The 15,740-nt window shown below is 56.5% G+C and overlaps 1 protein-coding gene across 1 annotated transcript in view; it reads right to left on the reverse strand.

Moving 5' to 3' along the window:
* PADI1 (peptidyl arginine deiminase 1) overlaps positions 1 to 15,513 on the reverse strand; it is a 26,378-nt gene extending 10,865 nt beyond the window's left edge. Inside the window, exons 1-8 of the mRNA XM_006103947.3 lie at positions 15,422 to 15,513; positions 6,359 to 6,539; positions 5,172 to 5,244; positions 4,285 to 4,346; positions 2,807 to 2,924; positions 2,550 to 2,675; positions 645 to 817; positions 448 to 551 (exon numbers count right to left, since the gene is read on the reverse strand). Of these exons, the coding sequence (XP_006104009.1) occupies positions 448 to 551; positions 645 to 817; positions 2,550 to 2,675; positions 2,807 to 2,924; positions 4,285 to 4,346; positions 5,172 to 5,244; positions 6,359 to 6,539; positions 15,422 to 15,513 (929 nt within the window). The remainder of the gene's footprint in view (positions 1 to 447; positions 552 to 644; positions 818 to 2,549; positions 2,676 to 2,806; positions 2,925 to 4,284; positions 4,347 to 5,171; positions 5,245 to 6,358; positions 6,540 to 15,421) is intronic.
* Positions 15,514 to 15,740: the final 227 nt, after the last annotated feature.

Genomic DNA, 15,740 nt, shown 5'->3' on the forward strand with positions numbered 1-15,740 from the left:
CAAAATACAATCCCAAAAACTTTACTCCCTTCTTCTTCTCTGGGTGCAAAATATAAAAAAATTTTTTCCAGGGGCCCCGCCCCAGGAGCTAAATTGCGTTTTTAACAATCCTGCCCCCCCGGCCAAAGAGGTCCCCCCTCCCTGCCTGGACTGAACCCCAAAAGGCTCTGTAGTGGTGAGAGCTTCTGTAGTGATCACAGATCAACGCAAGGGCAAGGAGCAGTGAGTCGGGGCAAGGGTCTTTACCTGTTGGGGCCCCCTAAGACCATGATGGCGCACGACCCCGCCCGCTGCTGTTCTGCTGTCTGATTTCCCAACCACCTCGTCACGGAATCCATCGGGTCCGAGTGAGGGGCCCCCCACAGAACAGCTTCTGTTCCTAGCTCCACGATTCCAGAGGTGGCAGGAGAGCTGCAGGGGGGGGGGGCGGGGCGGGTGAGGCCTCACCTGCACACATACAGCTCCAGGGGGGGCTGGGTGTTGGGGGTCATGATCCAGGGGGCCATGCGGAAGGCCACAGTGTCTGTGAAGATGGGCACCTCGGGCAGGGTCTAGGGGGAAACAAGGACTCAGTGGTTCTGGAGCCTCCAAACTGGTCTCCCAAGTCCCTCAGCCCCTATCCCAGCCTCCAGTGCCATACGTACCCCCATGTCCACCAGGCTGACGCTGAGAGAGACCAGCCCTGAGAAATCAGCATTAGGGAAGGTGAGCCCCTCCACATAGAAGTTGATCTTCTGCTCCCCGGGCTGCCGCTCGACTTCGTAGGACAGATGCTGGGGCCCCAGCACCTGCTTGTAGTGTGAGAGGGAATTCCCACCTAAGGGAACCAGAGTCAGCACAGGGGCCAGGGCTGGGACAGGGGTGTGGGGCTGGAAGGACAGGCGGAGAGGAAACCAGGGGCAGAGCCACCTCTGTGCTCGGTCTACTTGGGCTCCTCTCCAGCTCTGCCAGGCACAAGCTGTGTGACGTCGGCTCAGTGACTCAACCTCTCTGAGCCTTAGTCCCTCATCTGCGAAATGGGCTAACATTATATTTCTCATGAGGTCAATTTAAGCTTCAAACCAGCTGGCACAAGAGGTGAAGACAACCCAAATGTCCATCAACAGATGAATGGATAAACGAATTGTAATATGTCCACACAATGGAATATTATTCATGCATAAAAAAGAATGTAGTACTAATAGATGCTACAACACGGATGAACCTGGAAAGTGTTAAGTGAAAGGAGCCAGACACAAAGACCACACAGTGTATGATTCCACTTATATGAACTGTCCAGAATAAGCAAATACATAGAGACAGAAAGCAGATTAGTGTTGGCCAGGAGCTGGGGGTCGGGGGGAATGGGGAGTGACTAGTAATGAGAACAGGGTTTTATTTGGGGGGTGGGGGGATGAAAATGCCTTGAAACTAGAGAGAGGGGTGGTGGTTATACAACATTGAGAATGTATGAAGTTCCACTGAATTGTTCCCTTTAAAATGGCTCAGTTTATGCTCTCTGAATTTCACCTTGATTTTTTTAAATTGAGTAGTAACCCTGGCTGTGTGCTCAGTTGGTTGGAGCATCATCCCATGCACCAAAAGGTTGCGGGTTCAATTCCCAATTAGGCATATACCTAGGTTGCGGGTTTGTTCCCCAGTGGGGGCACATACAGGAGGCAACTGATCCATGTTTCTCTCTCACATCAATGTTCCTCTCTCTCTAAAAATCAATAAAAACATATCCTCGGGTGAGGATTCAAAAAAAAAAAAGAGTTGTAAAATCGAGAGAGAGAGAAAAAAGAAGTGGTAGTTCTGCCTGCCGCCTTCTCTCCCGGGAACTGTCCGTGGAGGGTCTGGTCTCAACTGGGAAGGCTGCCGGTTCACGCACCAAGACTTGCTCCTGCTCTGGTGTCACAGTGTGTCCAGGCCCGGCCCCTGCCTAACCTGCCACCACTGATGCATTCACAGGTTCCTGCCAGGCTCATTTAGCCAGAACAACGAGTTCTGGGTCTGTTCGAACAGAAATGCGTAAAGAGGAAGAAGGAAGGGGCAGGAGAGGCCTCTTGCTATTAATAAAAACAAGTAAGGGCACCTCAGGGTTAAGGATGGGTATCTTTTAAGCCACAGACTTGGATGAATTAAATCTCTGGTAGAGCAGAGCTCCCGGGGAAGGCCTGGGCCTCAGCTTTGCTGGTTCCTGCCCCCCTTCACCCCCACTGGACAGTGCTTGTCGGGGCATCATCCCGAGATGAGTGACCAGAGGGAGAAGGAGGAGAGGACATGGGGGCAGTCAAGAGACCTGGGTTTGAATGCTTGCTCCACCCCCAAATGGTTGTGTGACCTTAAGACAGTAAATTCAAGCATCTGAGTCTCAGTTTATCCTTCTGTATAATGGGACTAGTTATCGAGCCTCCTTCTTGGGTGACATGTTGTGTCCGGATGGAGGGGCTGTTTGTAAGCTGTAATGAGAGTTACGAAAGGTGATGGAAGGAAGGGAGAGATGTAGACAAGAGAAGAAAGAGCTTGGGAAGTGGAGGATGGACAGGGCAGGACACCAGGCCACTCACCCCGAGCGCAGAAGACGCCCACTCTTTTGGAATCAGAAAATGGCACATTCAGGACCAGCTTGTGGTTGTCGAAGAGCTTGTCAGGGCCATCGCAGGTCAGCACCATGGGGGACATGTCCTTCAGGTCTGAAGCGAGTGGCACCCTTGAGACAACCCTCCCTCTACCCTGCTGACCGGCTCCCGTCCCATCCTCTCTGACCCTTTACCACCCCACACCGTCACCCTGGACACCACCACAGGTCCCTTCTGTCGCTCACCCTCCAGTGATGTCAGCTGGCTGTCTTCAAGGTCGAGCCCCCTGGACCCGAGACCATCCCGGTCACAGTTCACCAGCAGAATAGCCCCATAGCCCGCAGGGCCCCAGCGCCAGGTTTTCTGTGGTGAAACAAGAGACCTTGGGGTCAGTGGGACCCAGGGGGCTCTGGGAAGGGGTTCTGGACATGGCTAGCGCTGGCTGCTTTGTTCGCTTGGAGAACGTTGTATCCTGTGTTTGCTTAAAGAATTACATGCCCGGCCGGTGTGGCTCAGTGGTTGAGCTTCGACCTATGAAGCAGAAGGTCACAGTTCGATTCCTGGTCAGGGCACATGTCCAAGTTGTGGGCTCCATCCCCAGTAGGGGGTGTGCAGGAGGCAGCCAATCAATGATTCTCTCTCATCATTGGTTTCTCTCTCTCTCTCTCTCTCTCTCTCTCTCTCTCCCTCTACCTCTCCCTTCCTCTCTCTGAAATCAACAAAAATATATTTTAAAATGTTTTTTTAAAAAAATATTTACAGAGGGCTCATAGATTTGGGGACTGAGCTCCATCCAGGTCTCTAGACCTAGAGCCACTCCACCCTGTGGGGTGAATGACCTGAGCCACCGTACACAGCGGCCCCACCCAGCCATCAGTCACCATACTCAGCACGGCCTTCGCCAGCCAGCCCTTCGCCAGCCGGCCCTTCGCCAGCCTGCCCTTCACCAGCCTGCCCTTCACCAGCCGGCCCTTCGCCAGCCTGACCTTCACCAGCCGGCCCTTCACCAGCCGGCCCTTCACCAGCCTGCCCTTCACCAGCCTGACCTTCACCAGCCTGACCTTCACCAGCCTGCCCTTCACCAGCCTGACCTTCACCAGCCGGCCCTTCGCCAGCCTGCAGGGTGTTGGCCCTGCCAGGGCACAGGCTGCCTCGCTCTGACCTCGATGGGACTGGAGAGGCCTGGAAGGCCCTCCTCATCCCCGCACCCTCTGGGGCCTGTGCTCCCACAGCCCCGCAGGCCCCGCACGGAGGCCCGAGCCGAGGCGGGAAGGATGGCTGGAGCCCTGCCTCCGTGCCCACCCAGCCTCCCCCTCACTCTTTAGGGTGTAACTGGGCTGCCCACCCAGCCTCCTCCACTGGAAGCCTCGCTTCTCCTCGCCTTCATCAGTCAGTCAACAACCTTTATGAAGCACCTGCCACGTTTGGGGTTCCAAATGCAGCCTACGAAAGAGAAAACCTACCAAGCAAGAGAACCAGCCCCGAGTCTAAGTGGCATGAGAGAGACCCAGAGGGTAAGCTGCTGCCCATCACACAGTGTAAGTGACTCCCACTTGGCAATCTGGCAGTCCCCAGCTGGGTCCCCTACACTGCTGGGTACCACAGGCCCTCGGAGTCCATGGCCCTTCTGGAGGGAGGGCCCCCCTCTCCCCACCCCACCCCACGCCCAGCCCCAGGTTTACCTGTCTACCTTGCTGGCTTGGGGTAGCCAGGAAAGTCTCACCTTGTCGTCTTGGCTCCTCTTTGCCTTGCCCTTGCGGGCTGTGTCAACATCCAGGGAGATGTCTAGAGAGGGATGGAGAGGAGTTGCCAGGGGCTCACCGGGCCCAGCTTCTGCCTATAACATCCAGGTGGGGGGAAGCTTTGCCCCTCCCCAGGCCCCTGAGCAGTGGGAGGCCCTGTTCTGGGGTGCCCTTGCGGCAGCCCCGTGTGGTGCTGGGTGTTGGAGGGACCCACATTTTCGTGTCTTGAGATTCTTGCTCATCTACACTTGCTGAGTTGGAGGCCCTGACTCCCACGGTTGGGGACCTGGCCTGAGGCTCTGGGTGCTGGTTGCGTAGCTCTCGGGGCCAGCTGCCCTGGTGCTCAGGCTGGGGGGGCACGTGGCTGTCCAGGGTGTAGTGCTGGTCTGGGGGTTCCAGTGGAGGTAACAGCTGGGACTCCAGGTGAAGGGGCTGGTTGTGGGTCTATCAGGGGTGGGCAAACTTTTTGACTCGAGGGCCACAATGGGTTCTTAAACTGGACCGAGGGCCGGAACAAAAGCATGGATGGAATGTTTGTGTGAACTAATATAAATTCAAAGTAAACATCATTACATAAAAGGATACGGTCTTTTTTTTTTTTAGTTTTATTCATTTCAAACGGGCCGGATCCGGCCCGCGGGCCCTAGTTTGCCCACGGCTGGTAGCTGTTGACACAGGGGCAGTGCAGTTTCTAGATTCCTGTGGCCCTAAGTATTGCTGGGTCTCCATCTCTGGTGTTCTAGGGACCCACACCCCTCAATGGTGGAGGAAGCTGGCCATGGGCTTGCACTCAGGGCCCCCCAAGACCCTCCACAGCCACCACAGAGGAGGGTGGGGATATACAGAGAGCCAGGGAGGCGGTACGTACCGACGCCAGTGAGGTAGAGCTCACTGCAGCCCAGGGCATGGTCCTTGCTCTGCCCGAAGTAGGAGACCTTCACCTGTGGGGACATGGTCAGCCCTAAGCCAGCACGGCTGCCCCTTCAGAGATGGCAGTGAGCAGGGTTTCGGGGGTGACCCACACCTCCCAACACCCCTGCTTAGAGGCAGGGCAGGCCTGGGGTCCCCAGGTCTTCCCTGCTGCTGCAGGCCCATGTCTCACGGGCTCCAGGCTTGGATCCCGAGCTGCCTCCTCCAGCTAGAGAGGCTGTGGGTGCCTCCCCAGCTTCCAGGGCTGGGCAGGGTGGGGGCGGATTCTAAAGGGAGCAGGTGGACCCTCAGGAATTCATGGGGGATGTCAGAGAGAAAGAATGAGAAGAGGACCATCCATCGCCATTGACTTAGGCCAAGTTACTCAAGGCCTCTGTTTCTTCGCCTGTAAAATGGGAACAATGACCTCCATCCCTTAATAACAGCCAGTGGTGATGAGCTTTTCCCAGGATCCAGAACCCATGCCAAGTGCTCTCTCCAGGCCACTTCCACGGCCCCCCAGAATGGCCTCAGTAGACAGGGCCCATGTGTAATGTGGCCGCTCAGGGCCCTGTTGGCAGGTGCATAGCACCTCAGCCAATCAGGCAAGGTCTGAGCCCACGGCGGGCCCCAGGGCCTCTGCTCTCCAAGGCTGCGCAGTCCCTGCGTTGTCCCTGCCCAATCAGGTCACTGTGTGCTGGGAGGCCGGGGCAAGTGAGGAGGCTGTCATCTGAGCCAGAGAAGACTTCCCAATGTTTTAGGTGCGGGAGACGCCGCACATCTAGGTATGCACCTGCGTCTGCACAGGTCCTGCCTACACCAACGTGGGGGACTTGTTAGGGCGTCTGCGTGTAGGTTGAGCACAGGATTAATGCAGGATGTTTGTGAACCTGACGGGAGAGCAGGCAGGCTGTGTTTTCAGGGAGAATTCATTCATGTGGACGTGTCACGTTGGGCATGGGGTGGGCTTGCGTGTTTGGGGTGTCTACGGAGTTGTATCAGGATGTGTCATGTGGACGCAGGTGTCAGAAGCCTTACGGGGTTCGGTTGAGTGGGGTGATACGTGAATGAGGTACGCTTTGGGGGCTCTTACCTTGGGTGCCGGTGGGGAGGTGCAGCCCCTTCCAGTGGGGAAGGGCCTCTTACCTTGAGATCATTTAAGGCCTTACTGGCTGTGTCCACGGATACAGTCAGGTCCACAGTGGTGTCCAGGGGCCAGTGGGCTTTGTCTGGGGGCGCTGCCACCCGTGTTGGGTCGAAGAGAATGAAGATATGTACCCCGGAGCTCCCAGAGACCGTGAAGGTCTCAGCACCGTTGGGCACATCGCTGACAGAGAAAGGAGAGGGGCAAAGGTCCGGGGCTCAGGAGTGTGACCACAGCAAGGCCACCCAAATGCCACCCCAACCGCTGGGCTGGGGATGGTGGGGGAGGGCCACAAGGGGGTGGAGCAGAGCAATGTGCTGAGCTTTGTTTAAGTCAGTGGTTCTCAACCTTCCTAATGCCTCGACCCTTTAATACAGTTCCTCATGTTGTGGTGACCCCCATTTTCATTGTTACAAATTGAACATAATGAAAGCATAGTGATTAATCACAAAAACAATATGCAATTATATATGTGTTTTCCGATGGTCTTAGGCGACCCCTGTGAAAGGGTCGTTTGACCCCCAAAGGGGTCACCACTCACGTTGAGAACCGCTGAACTACAGTCATTACCACCGGGAGAGCCTGGCAGGGTAATTTCCTGATCTTGATCATCATTTCCAGGGTCATGCTGATGAGTCTGTGACCTCTCCCACCCTCTGCCCCCAGTGCCCTTAACCCATCTTTGCGGGAGAGGGGGTAGAGGGGATGTGGGAGGGGCCACCTTTTGCATTCTTAAATACCCACTTCAAACACCCTCTTCGCTGTGGAGCAGGGTGTGGACTCTGTATGAAGTGTGGCCTCAAATCCCACCTCAGTGTTCCTCCTCAGTCACATGGATGTAACCCGAAGAGCTACTTCCTGGGGCTGTCGGGGGAGTCCAGGAATTGATGTATTTAAAGTGTTTGGCACGCAGTAGGTGCTTAATAAGTGTTAAGTGCCATCATTGTCATTCCTGTAACTCTTCCCTGTAACAGCCCAGCCCACAGGAGCCGGAGCCTGCGTCCTTTCTTCTGTCCCCAAAGCACTGGTTCAGACCTTCCTGGGGCCCTTCAAGTCCGTCCTTGTTGGCCAGAGCAGCTCCCTGCCTGACTCACGCTGCCCGCCCCTGCCCCCCTGCCCAGAGCAGGCCCGGTGCACCAGGTCAGTAAAGAGGCACAAGGAGAATGGAGCCGGTTCTCAGAGAATCTCAGGAGAGCAGGCACAGAGGGTAGGACGGGGCGTTGCACATCCACAGCCATGCCCACTTGCTTTGGTCCTCCTCAGCCATGCCCACTCGCTTTGGCATAAGGAAAGCATGTTTCACGGGTAATGTGGGGGTGGGGTCTATTGGGGTGGTGTTTTCAAGCACTTACTCTATGTGCCAGGCACAAGCTCAATTTTTGATACCTATGACCTCACCCACACTTCACAACAACCCTCCCAGGTAAGTGTTATTGTCCTCATTTGGCCGATGAAGAAATCTGAGCGGTTAAGGAACTCCCTAGGGTCAGAGAGACGAGGAAGCAGCTTATTTGTCTTCTGCTGCATGCTGTCCTGGCTGACACTGAAATGAGTGTGCGTGCCCCGAGCGTGCCCCGAGCGTGCCCCCAGCGGGACCAGGCAATGTAGGAAGGAGAAAGGAACGTGTTGACACTGCAACACAAATTTCTGCTTAAGGGTCCTTGGGATCTGATAGGAAGGCCTGAAGCAGAAGAGCCATGTTCCTCCCTCCCCATCCGCGCACCTGAGCCTCGCGGGAGTGAGGCCGTGCAGGCCAGGGGAACAGTGCTCCTGACTTGCAGGGCCCTGCCTGCCCCAGGAGAGTGAGACCGTAGGGTGTCTGCACAGGCCTTGCTCAGAAAGGACTCTCGAAGGTCACCTGGGTCAGCCCCTGCCCAGCACAGGACTCCATGCTTGAACACTTCCCACGACAGGCAGCTCACTACCCAACACGCCTCTGTGCTTTGGAAAATCGAGTCATTAGAAAGCTTTTCCTTTTGCTTGGCCGGAACCTGCCTCTCAGAAGCTTCCACTCACTGGGCCTCCACAGGCCACACCTTATTTCAAGTTTACTTACCATCTGGTTTCTAGATGGAGGAGAGATACAGAGGTCATGGCAAAGTTCCTCCCATGCCACCCATCCTACCTGCCACTTAGACTTTACCAGCCCCTGGGGACAGAGCTTAGGGTCTTGTAGGGCCCCAGACCCCTGAACTAGGGTCTGGGCAGGGAGGTCAGAAAGGCACTGACCCAGCCTGCAGATGGGTGGGTGGGTAGCAAAGGACCAGTGTGCCTGGAGGGTTGCCCACGGCACTGTGCCAGGGAGAGGCAAGGGCAGGAGGGGAGAATAATGCAGAATTGAATGGAAAGCCGGTGGGCAGCCGTGGCTCCTCTTCACACCTGGACGGCCGCCTGCAGGCCAGAAGCCCCCAAGGTGTCACCCCCTAGGTGTCCTGGACTTGAAGACCCCTGAACTGAAGCCACAAGAGATACCCTGGGACCAGCCAGCAGGTCCCGGCAGGTGGGGTCAGCTCTGTGGGCCCTTGTGCCTGGAGCTGAGACTCACCATGGCCGACTGGCCCCACAGACTCCAGTCCTGAAGGATGGCAGCTCCCAGGGGCACATGGGTCCCTGTTAGTGCCGCCAGCTGCTCAACACTCATTTCCTGAGCACCTACTGTGCATAGGGCAGTGGTTGGCAAACGGCGGCCCCTTGAGTGTGGCTCTTCCACAAAATACCATGTGCGGGAGTACACGTACAGTGCGATTGAAACTTCGTGGCCACACTCAAGGGGCCAAAGAGCTGCATGTGGCTCTCGAGCCGCAGTTTGCCGACCACTGGCATAGGGCATTGCACTGGGCACCAGAGAGGATGGATGAGTCACCCCAAGTGACAAGGGTAGGGCCCAGACAGAGCGGGTACATCGCAATCTACAGCACACTTATCCTCCATTCCAATTCCACCCCCACGGCCCCTGTATGCTGAGCAGGGCGGGGTGGGGGGAATTTTTCCTCTCCCCATTTTACAGAAGATGGACTGAAATTCAGAGGGAGTTTCTCCTTCCCCGAGATAACAATTATGGGTGCCTTATGCCTGTCATTGCTCGGGGGGGGGGGGCACGGAAGCCACACTCGGAGCCTGGAAGGAGGGCCCAGGATGGCCAGGCCTTCTTTTAAGGGGACCCCTGCCTGCCCAGGAATGGGGGCTGGGAGGAGGGGGGCAGCTTAGCCCAGGAGCCTTCCCGGCAGAGGCGAACAGGGGCTGGGACCAGAACGCCCCTGAGCGAAGGCCCTGAATGGAGTCAGAGTCATGAATCACTTCTCCCCTCTCAGCCGGTGTCCCATCTATACAATGAAGGCAAGCCAGCCTGCGCTCTGGGATCGTGAAATTCCTCATCTGCAAAGTGGGGTCAAATTCACAGGCGAAGTTTATCGCCATCTAGGAAGGGCGGGGCCGGGGGGGGAGATCCAGAGAAGCTAAGCGTTGGCCAAGTTCACACGGTCTGCGAGGACCAGCCTGACCCCGGCCGGTGGTGATGACTAAGACCTGTCCTGTTCTCAGCTGTCATCACGTGACTCTCATATCCCTCCAGCCCCACGTCCCACCCCCACATCTCTGAGCATCAGGACCACTTGGCAGAGCTGAATAGCTGCTTAGAAGCACAGAGAGGGACAGAGCAACGGAGAGGACAACACGTCACAGGGAAGGCATTCTGGGATCGAGGAGGAATCTCCATCGCCAGTGAGCGACACCCCCATTCCTTACGTCTGGAATCTTCTCTCAGACCCTCCAGCCCACCCAGGGCAGAGGGGCGGGGTCTGGGAGGAGAAGAGAAAACTGGGGGTTGGAAGTGACAGGAGCTGGAAAGGGAAAGGAGAAGGTGAAGAATCGGGGTGATACCAAGACTGGAAATGATAAGGGGGGGGGCACAGGGGAGCAGTGATGGGGCCAGAAGCGGGCGGGAAAGAGGGGCCGATAGGTCTGAAAATGGCGGGTGGCAGCAGGGGTCAGGGGTCAGGTAGCCCCCTGAGCCGAGGGGTGGCTGGCCACTGAGCCCTCCCTGATGAACAGTATTGCGCGTCCCAAGAACATACACTCCACATCCAGAGTCTGCAGCTCACAGACCTCTTGTGGTCCCGGGGAACTTAAGGGGGACCCTGGCCTCCTGTTTTCCAAGAACCTCAATTTCAAACATGAACACGTGCGATGGACTGGGATGCGGAACAGGATGGAGGGAGGAGGAGAGAAGGTCCTCACGGGGCATGAAACCCGGGTCCCAGCCCGGCTGTCGGAACCTGCCAGTCACTGTGATTAGCCCCGGCGTCAATCCCATAATTAAATCACCACGTGAAGAGCACAATTATGCCTCATTGCACTTCTGTGCAAGTTAAAAGCCTTCATTTATTCCTGAATAATTAAGGAATTACGAACATATTGGCCACACGTTTAGAACTCTGTTCCGGCATTTTCTTGTTTTGGAATAAGGGAGCCCCAGAGAAGGCAGCTGCCTGGGTCCTCTCTGGCTCATCTGAGAGGTCCCATAGCGACCTCCCCCTGTGCTCCTTGAATTCTAGTCTTGGATCCCAAGGGTCTCTTTTGCTTTGATGCTTTTGCAGGGCTGAGGGAAGCTTGGGAAAAATTCCAGGAGAATATCCCTGTCTCCTACCCAGGCGGCCTTCTCCTCCTCCATCCCGAAGTAAATGTTCCCAGCTGTCATCACGGCCTCCAGGCTGGGGCTCTGGTTGTGGCCTCTGGGCAGACAAGGAGGGCCAGGCTGGACCACTGATGGATTCCCCATGTTGTCCAGCCCCTCTTTTTTTGTATGCGTCCTCTGAGGGCCACCTCCAAACAAGGATGTAGACAGCCAGGGAAGTCTGGCCAACCTGGGTCAGGGTGGTGAGCTGGCCCTCTGGGGTGAGGGGTCAGGGTGGTGAGCTAGCCCACTGGGGTGAGAGGTCAGGGTAGTGAGCTAGCCTGCTGGGGTGAGGGGTCAGGGTGGTGAGCTAGCCCACTGGGGTGAGGGGTCAGGGTGATGAGCTAGCCCACTGGGGTGAGAGGTCAGGTGGTGAGCTAGCCTGCTGCAGGGAGGGGCAGGATCTGCAGCACATGCTACAGGGGAGCTCTAAGGTTTTCTTGGGCTGAGACACCCTGGGGCACACGATTACCCAAACACAAATATCTCTCCAAACCCCAGTCCACTCCACACCTGGGGGAATGAATCACTTCCCGTGATGTCACCCCCACACGCCCATCTCCACGGGCTCTCCTGGAGGGTTCAGACTCCGGGCAGCTGAGGTGACGGCACCCCTCCTCTTCTGGGAGGCTCCCCCTTCCAGCAGCAAGGCTGGATAGAAATCCCTTGCATGGCTCAGTTGGCCAGGCACCCAGCAAGGGGGTGGGGGAGCCCCAAGTTCATGAGCAGGTGCAGCCCCTTCCTCCTGGCCGGCCAAGGCCTTGCAGTGAGCCTCAGGCTCCTCTTCAAACTCTCCCAGGTTGACAACACCATCCCCCTTTGTTCACCTCCCGTGACAATGCGCGTCCCTCTCTGCACCCACGGCAGGCCTCGCCTGCAGGGAGTTCTCCAGGTCACTTCCAAACCAATCTGCTGCCGAAGAAGCTCCTGTTTCTAGTGCAGAGACGCAGTGGCTATGACCTTGTCACCGCCAACACCGGGGAGAAGGTTCCTGGCGGGCTCTTGAGTGGAGGCCTCTCAGAGTGCTCCCTCAGGACCCGAAGCAGCACCCGCTCCCAGAGACAAGCAGAGCCCCGCAGCTACGAGCACCCCAGGCAACATCCTCGTGCCCTCAGCGGGGCAGCGCCCGCACTGGAGCTGCTAAGGTGCTTCATGGTCCCAAAGGAGACACAGTCAGCACCATCCTCCGTTCCCACCACACGCACCCTGACCTGTCCCCTGCCCCCCACGCTCTGAGGCATGATGGAAAGCGCAGGAACTGGGGGACTCCACAGAGCTGTCACTGCTGTGAGCACTCTCCATGCACAGGGCCCTGCAATGCACGTCTCATATACCCTCCTCCTAACCCATGACGGTGCGTGCCATTGTTTCTCCATTTGTCAGATGGGGACACTGAGGCTCAGAGACGTGCAGCAGCTTGCCCGGGGGCACTCTGCCATGAATGGGGGGAGCGAGGACGAGAAGCCAAGTCTGTCCAGCTCAAGAGTCTGGGCACTTCACCTCCACGCTGAACTGAAGAGGGGACGCAACTCATCTTGTTGGGGCTAAGGGAGGGCCAGTGACGTGGCCCAGGCCAGACAGCAGGTCAGTGGCCAAGGGGAAGGCTCCCAGAGGTCCCTGCTTCTAACTCCGTCGGAGGTGACCTGGCTCCCAGTCAAATGCTCACCAAGGGCCTGAGGTTTTGAAATTACTTCCGGAAATAGCCACCCATGGGATGAGAACAGGGGTCTGGAGTCGGGAAGATGGGGCCCACTAGGGACCTCTTCCCTCCCCTTGGTGTTAAAACAGCGTTGCCGGAGAAAGTACGGGGTGCCTCGCTCAATTAGAATTTCAGCTGAACAGCAGATTTTTAAAAATACAAGTACATCCCATGCAATATATTAGACGCCCTTTATCCTCAAGGGATACGTTCCAAGACCCACAGTGGACCCCCAAAACCGTGTGGGTGGTATTTCTACATACCATGTTTTGTCCTACACATACATAACTACGATCAAGTTTAATTTATAAACTAAGCACCATAAGAGATGAACAGCAATCACGAATAATAAAATAGGACAATTACAACAAGATCCTGTAATAAAAGTGATCTGACTGTTGTGGCCTCTCCTCTCTCAAAATACCTTCCTGCACTGTGCTCACCCTTCCGTTTCTTGTGATGATGTGAGAGGACACAAGGCCTACGTGATGAGACGCAAGGAGGTTGTGCTGGACAAAGGGATGATTCACATCCCAGGCCGAATGGAACGGGGCAGCGTGGTATTTCATCACACTTCTCAGAATGGTGCCCAACTCAAAACATCCGAATTCTTCACTTCTAGAATTTTCCATTTAATATTTTCGGACCATGGTAGACCACAGCTAACTGAAACCGTGGAAAGCGAAACCGCAGATAAGGGGGAACTACTGTACTTTAAAAAAAAAAAAGTCGCTGTTTATCTGAAATGCAACCCTCACCAGGAGTCCTCTGTGTTCATTCGCTCAGTCTGGCAACCCCGAGTTAAAAGGGCAGGAGACGAGGGAATAAAGTACGGCATAGGGAATACAGTCATGATATCGTACGGAATAACTATGGATGGTGCAGATGGGCACTAGACTGATCCGGCTGGTCACTTCCTGAGTTCTATAAGTGTCTAACCCAGGGGTGGGCAAACTTTTTGACTCGAGGGCCACAATGGGTTCTTAAACTGGACCGGAGGGCCGGAACAAAAGCATGGATGGAGTGTTTGTGTGAACTAATATAAATTCAAAGTAAACATCATTACATAAAAGGGTACGGTCTTTTTTTTTTTAGTTTTATTCATTTCAAACGGGCCGGATCCTGCCCGCGGGCTGTAGTTTGCCCACGGCTGGTCTAACCACTACACTGTACACCTGAAACTAACATAATATTGCATGTCAACTGTGACTGAAAAAATGGACCCACTGGCCTTCCCAGGAGCTTGCCTGTGCTTTTGCCTCCCCCCTCTGGCTCCCCGGCAGGAGTGCACCTCCTGAACTCTAAGGGACCCCAGGAGACTTGCACCCAGGGGAGCAACGGGCAGCGACGGCGGGTCCCCCGAGCCTGTCCCCAAGGCCCTTTTTCTCTGACTCTCCAGGGAGCTGACAGCAGCCCCGCCTTCGCTCCCTTCTTTCGCAAACATTCCTAGAGCCAAAGCAGCTCTGCCTCGTCTCTCTCCTGTGGCTTCTTCTACCCTAGGCCCTTCCTTGTCTCACTGTCTCCAGCTTTAAAAAACATACTCTCAAAAGCAGAAAGAGGAAAAAATTGTGTAAAGGAGCAAGAGATAATGGGGTCTCTGCTGGCCACTTAGTTCTGAGAGAACCAACCCCACCGCAGGGCCCCCCATATGACGTAGAGGCACGGTCTGACCTCCAGGGTTCCTGGCTCTCCTTCCCTGGCCCTTCAATGGGGCCTCAGGCCGCTGCGGAGAGAGGGTCGGCCCGGAGGGCTTCTGGGTCAGAGGCTCACCTGAGGCCGGGTGGGAAGCCGGCCCGGCATTCATTCACAGACTGGGAGAGCTCAGGTACTGAGGCCCAAGAGGGCCGTAGGAGCTCAGACCCCCACCGTGGAACAGCCCCAGCCCCCTCTAGGAGAGGGTTCCCGCTTGAGCCCCCATCTGCTGGGGCCCCAGCCCTATCCGTACAGCAAGATGGAATCCATAGCTCATCTGTCAGAGCTGGGAAGGCCCCCAGGGATCCTCAAGTCTAACTCCATCAGTGGCCGGCCGGGTGGGGAACCTGAGGCTGCGCCAGGTCCCTGGGCCTGCCCCCACTGGGCAGAGCCAGGACAGGGAGGATTTGGGCCGACAGAAGCTGCTGCTGCTGCTGCTGCTGCCCCTCAGATGTCATCGCTGCCACCATTACCCCCACCCCCACCCCCATCGTGGCCAACACAAGCCCCGGTCTTGTTGCAAGTTCTTTTCTTTTTTTTTAACTCATTAAATCAGCACCTAATTAGTCCCTCCTGATGCCTATCACCCTGGTTAGCCTCCAAGGATCAAGTTGCCACACACCTCACCCCTCCACCTCAGAGAGGCGAATTGTTGGCAAGAAACTGAGGGACGCCCAGCCCTGTTCCCTGGTTTGAGCAATTCGTTCTGATGCTCCGCGCAAGCTCCACACAGACCCCAGGACGCAGAGCCCACACCCCAAAGCCTGACCCCAGGGCTCAGAGCTGGAACCCTTGTCCAGGGGCTCGAGGCCAGGGTCCTGACCCTGGCGCCCACGAGCCAGGGCCCCAAGGTGGACCTGATACCCTGAACCTCCCTCCCAAGCTCTACAGCCAACCCCACCTGCTCGGCTGTCAAAACAGGTACCAGGCGCCCATCCCACACCCACCCATTGCCTCTACTCCTTCACTCTGCGGCCCGGCGAGCGCCTCTCAGGTTCTCACCTGCGAACATCCACAAAGGTCTCGACTCCCACCACACACACCGCGTGGGTGGGCTTCTTCAGGCTCAGCCGCACAGCCCTCTGGGAGGCCATCCTGCGCCCTGGCTCCCGACCTCCTCGCGCCCGGTGGCCCAGGTCCGCTCCCGGGCACCTGGGAGCCGGGAAGAAGTGTGAGTTCTGATGGGTCGTGCTTCCCTCCTCCCTTTTAATTTCACCCTGAGAGCTGATTAGCCTGCCTGAGCTAAGTCCCCACCTCCTGGCCCCACGCCCAGTCCTCACTCAGGCCTGTCAATCCGGAGGCCTGGGGAGGAGGCCCCAAG

The sequence above is a fragment of the Myotis lucifugus genome, unplaced genomic scaffold (genome assembly GCF_000147115.1).
Source record: "Myotis lucifugus unplaced genomic scaffold, Myoluc2.0 scaffold_523, whole genome shotgun sequence".
Lineage (NCBI taxonomy): Eukaryota > Metazoa > Chordata > Mammalia > Chiroptera > Vespertilionidae > Myotis > Myotis lucifugus.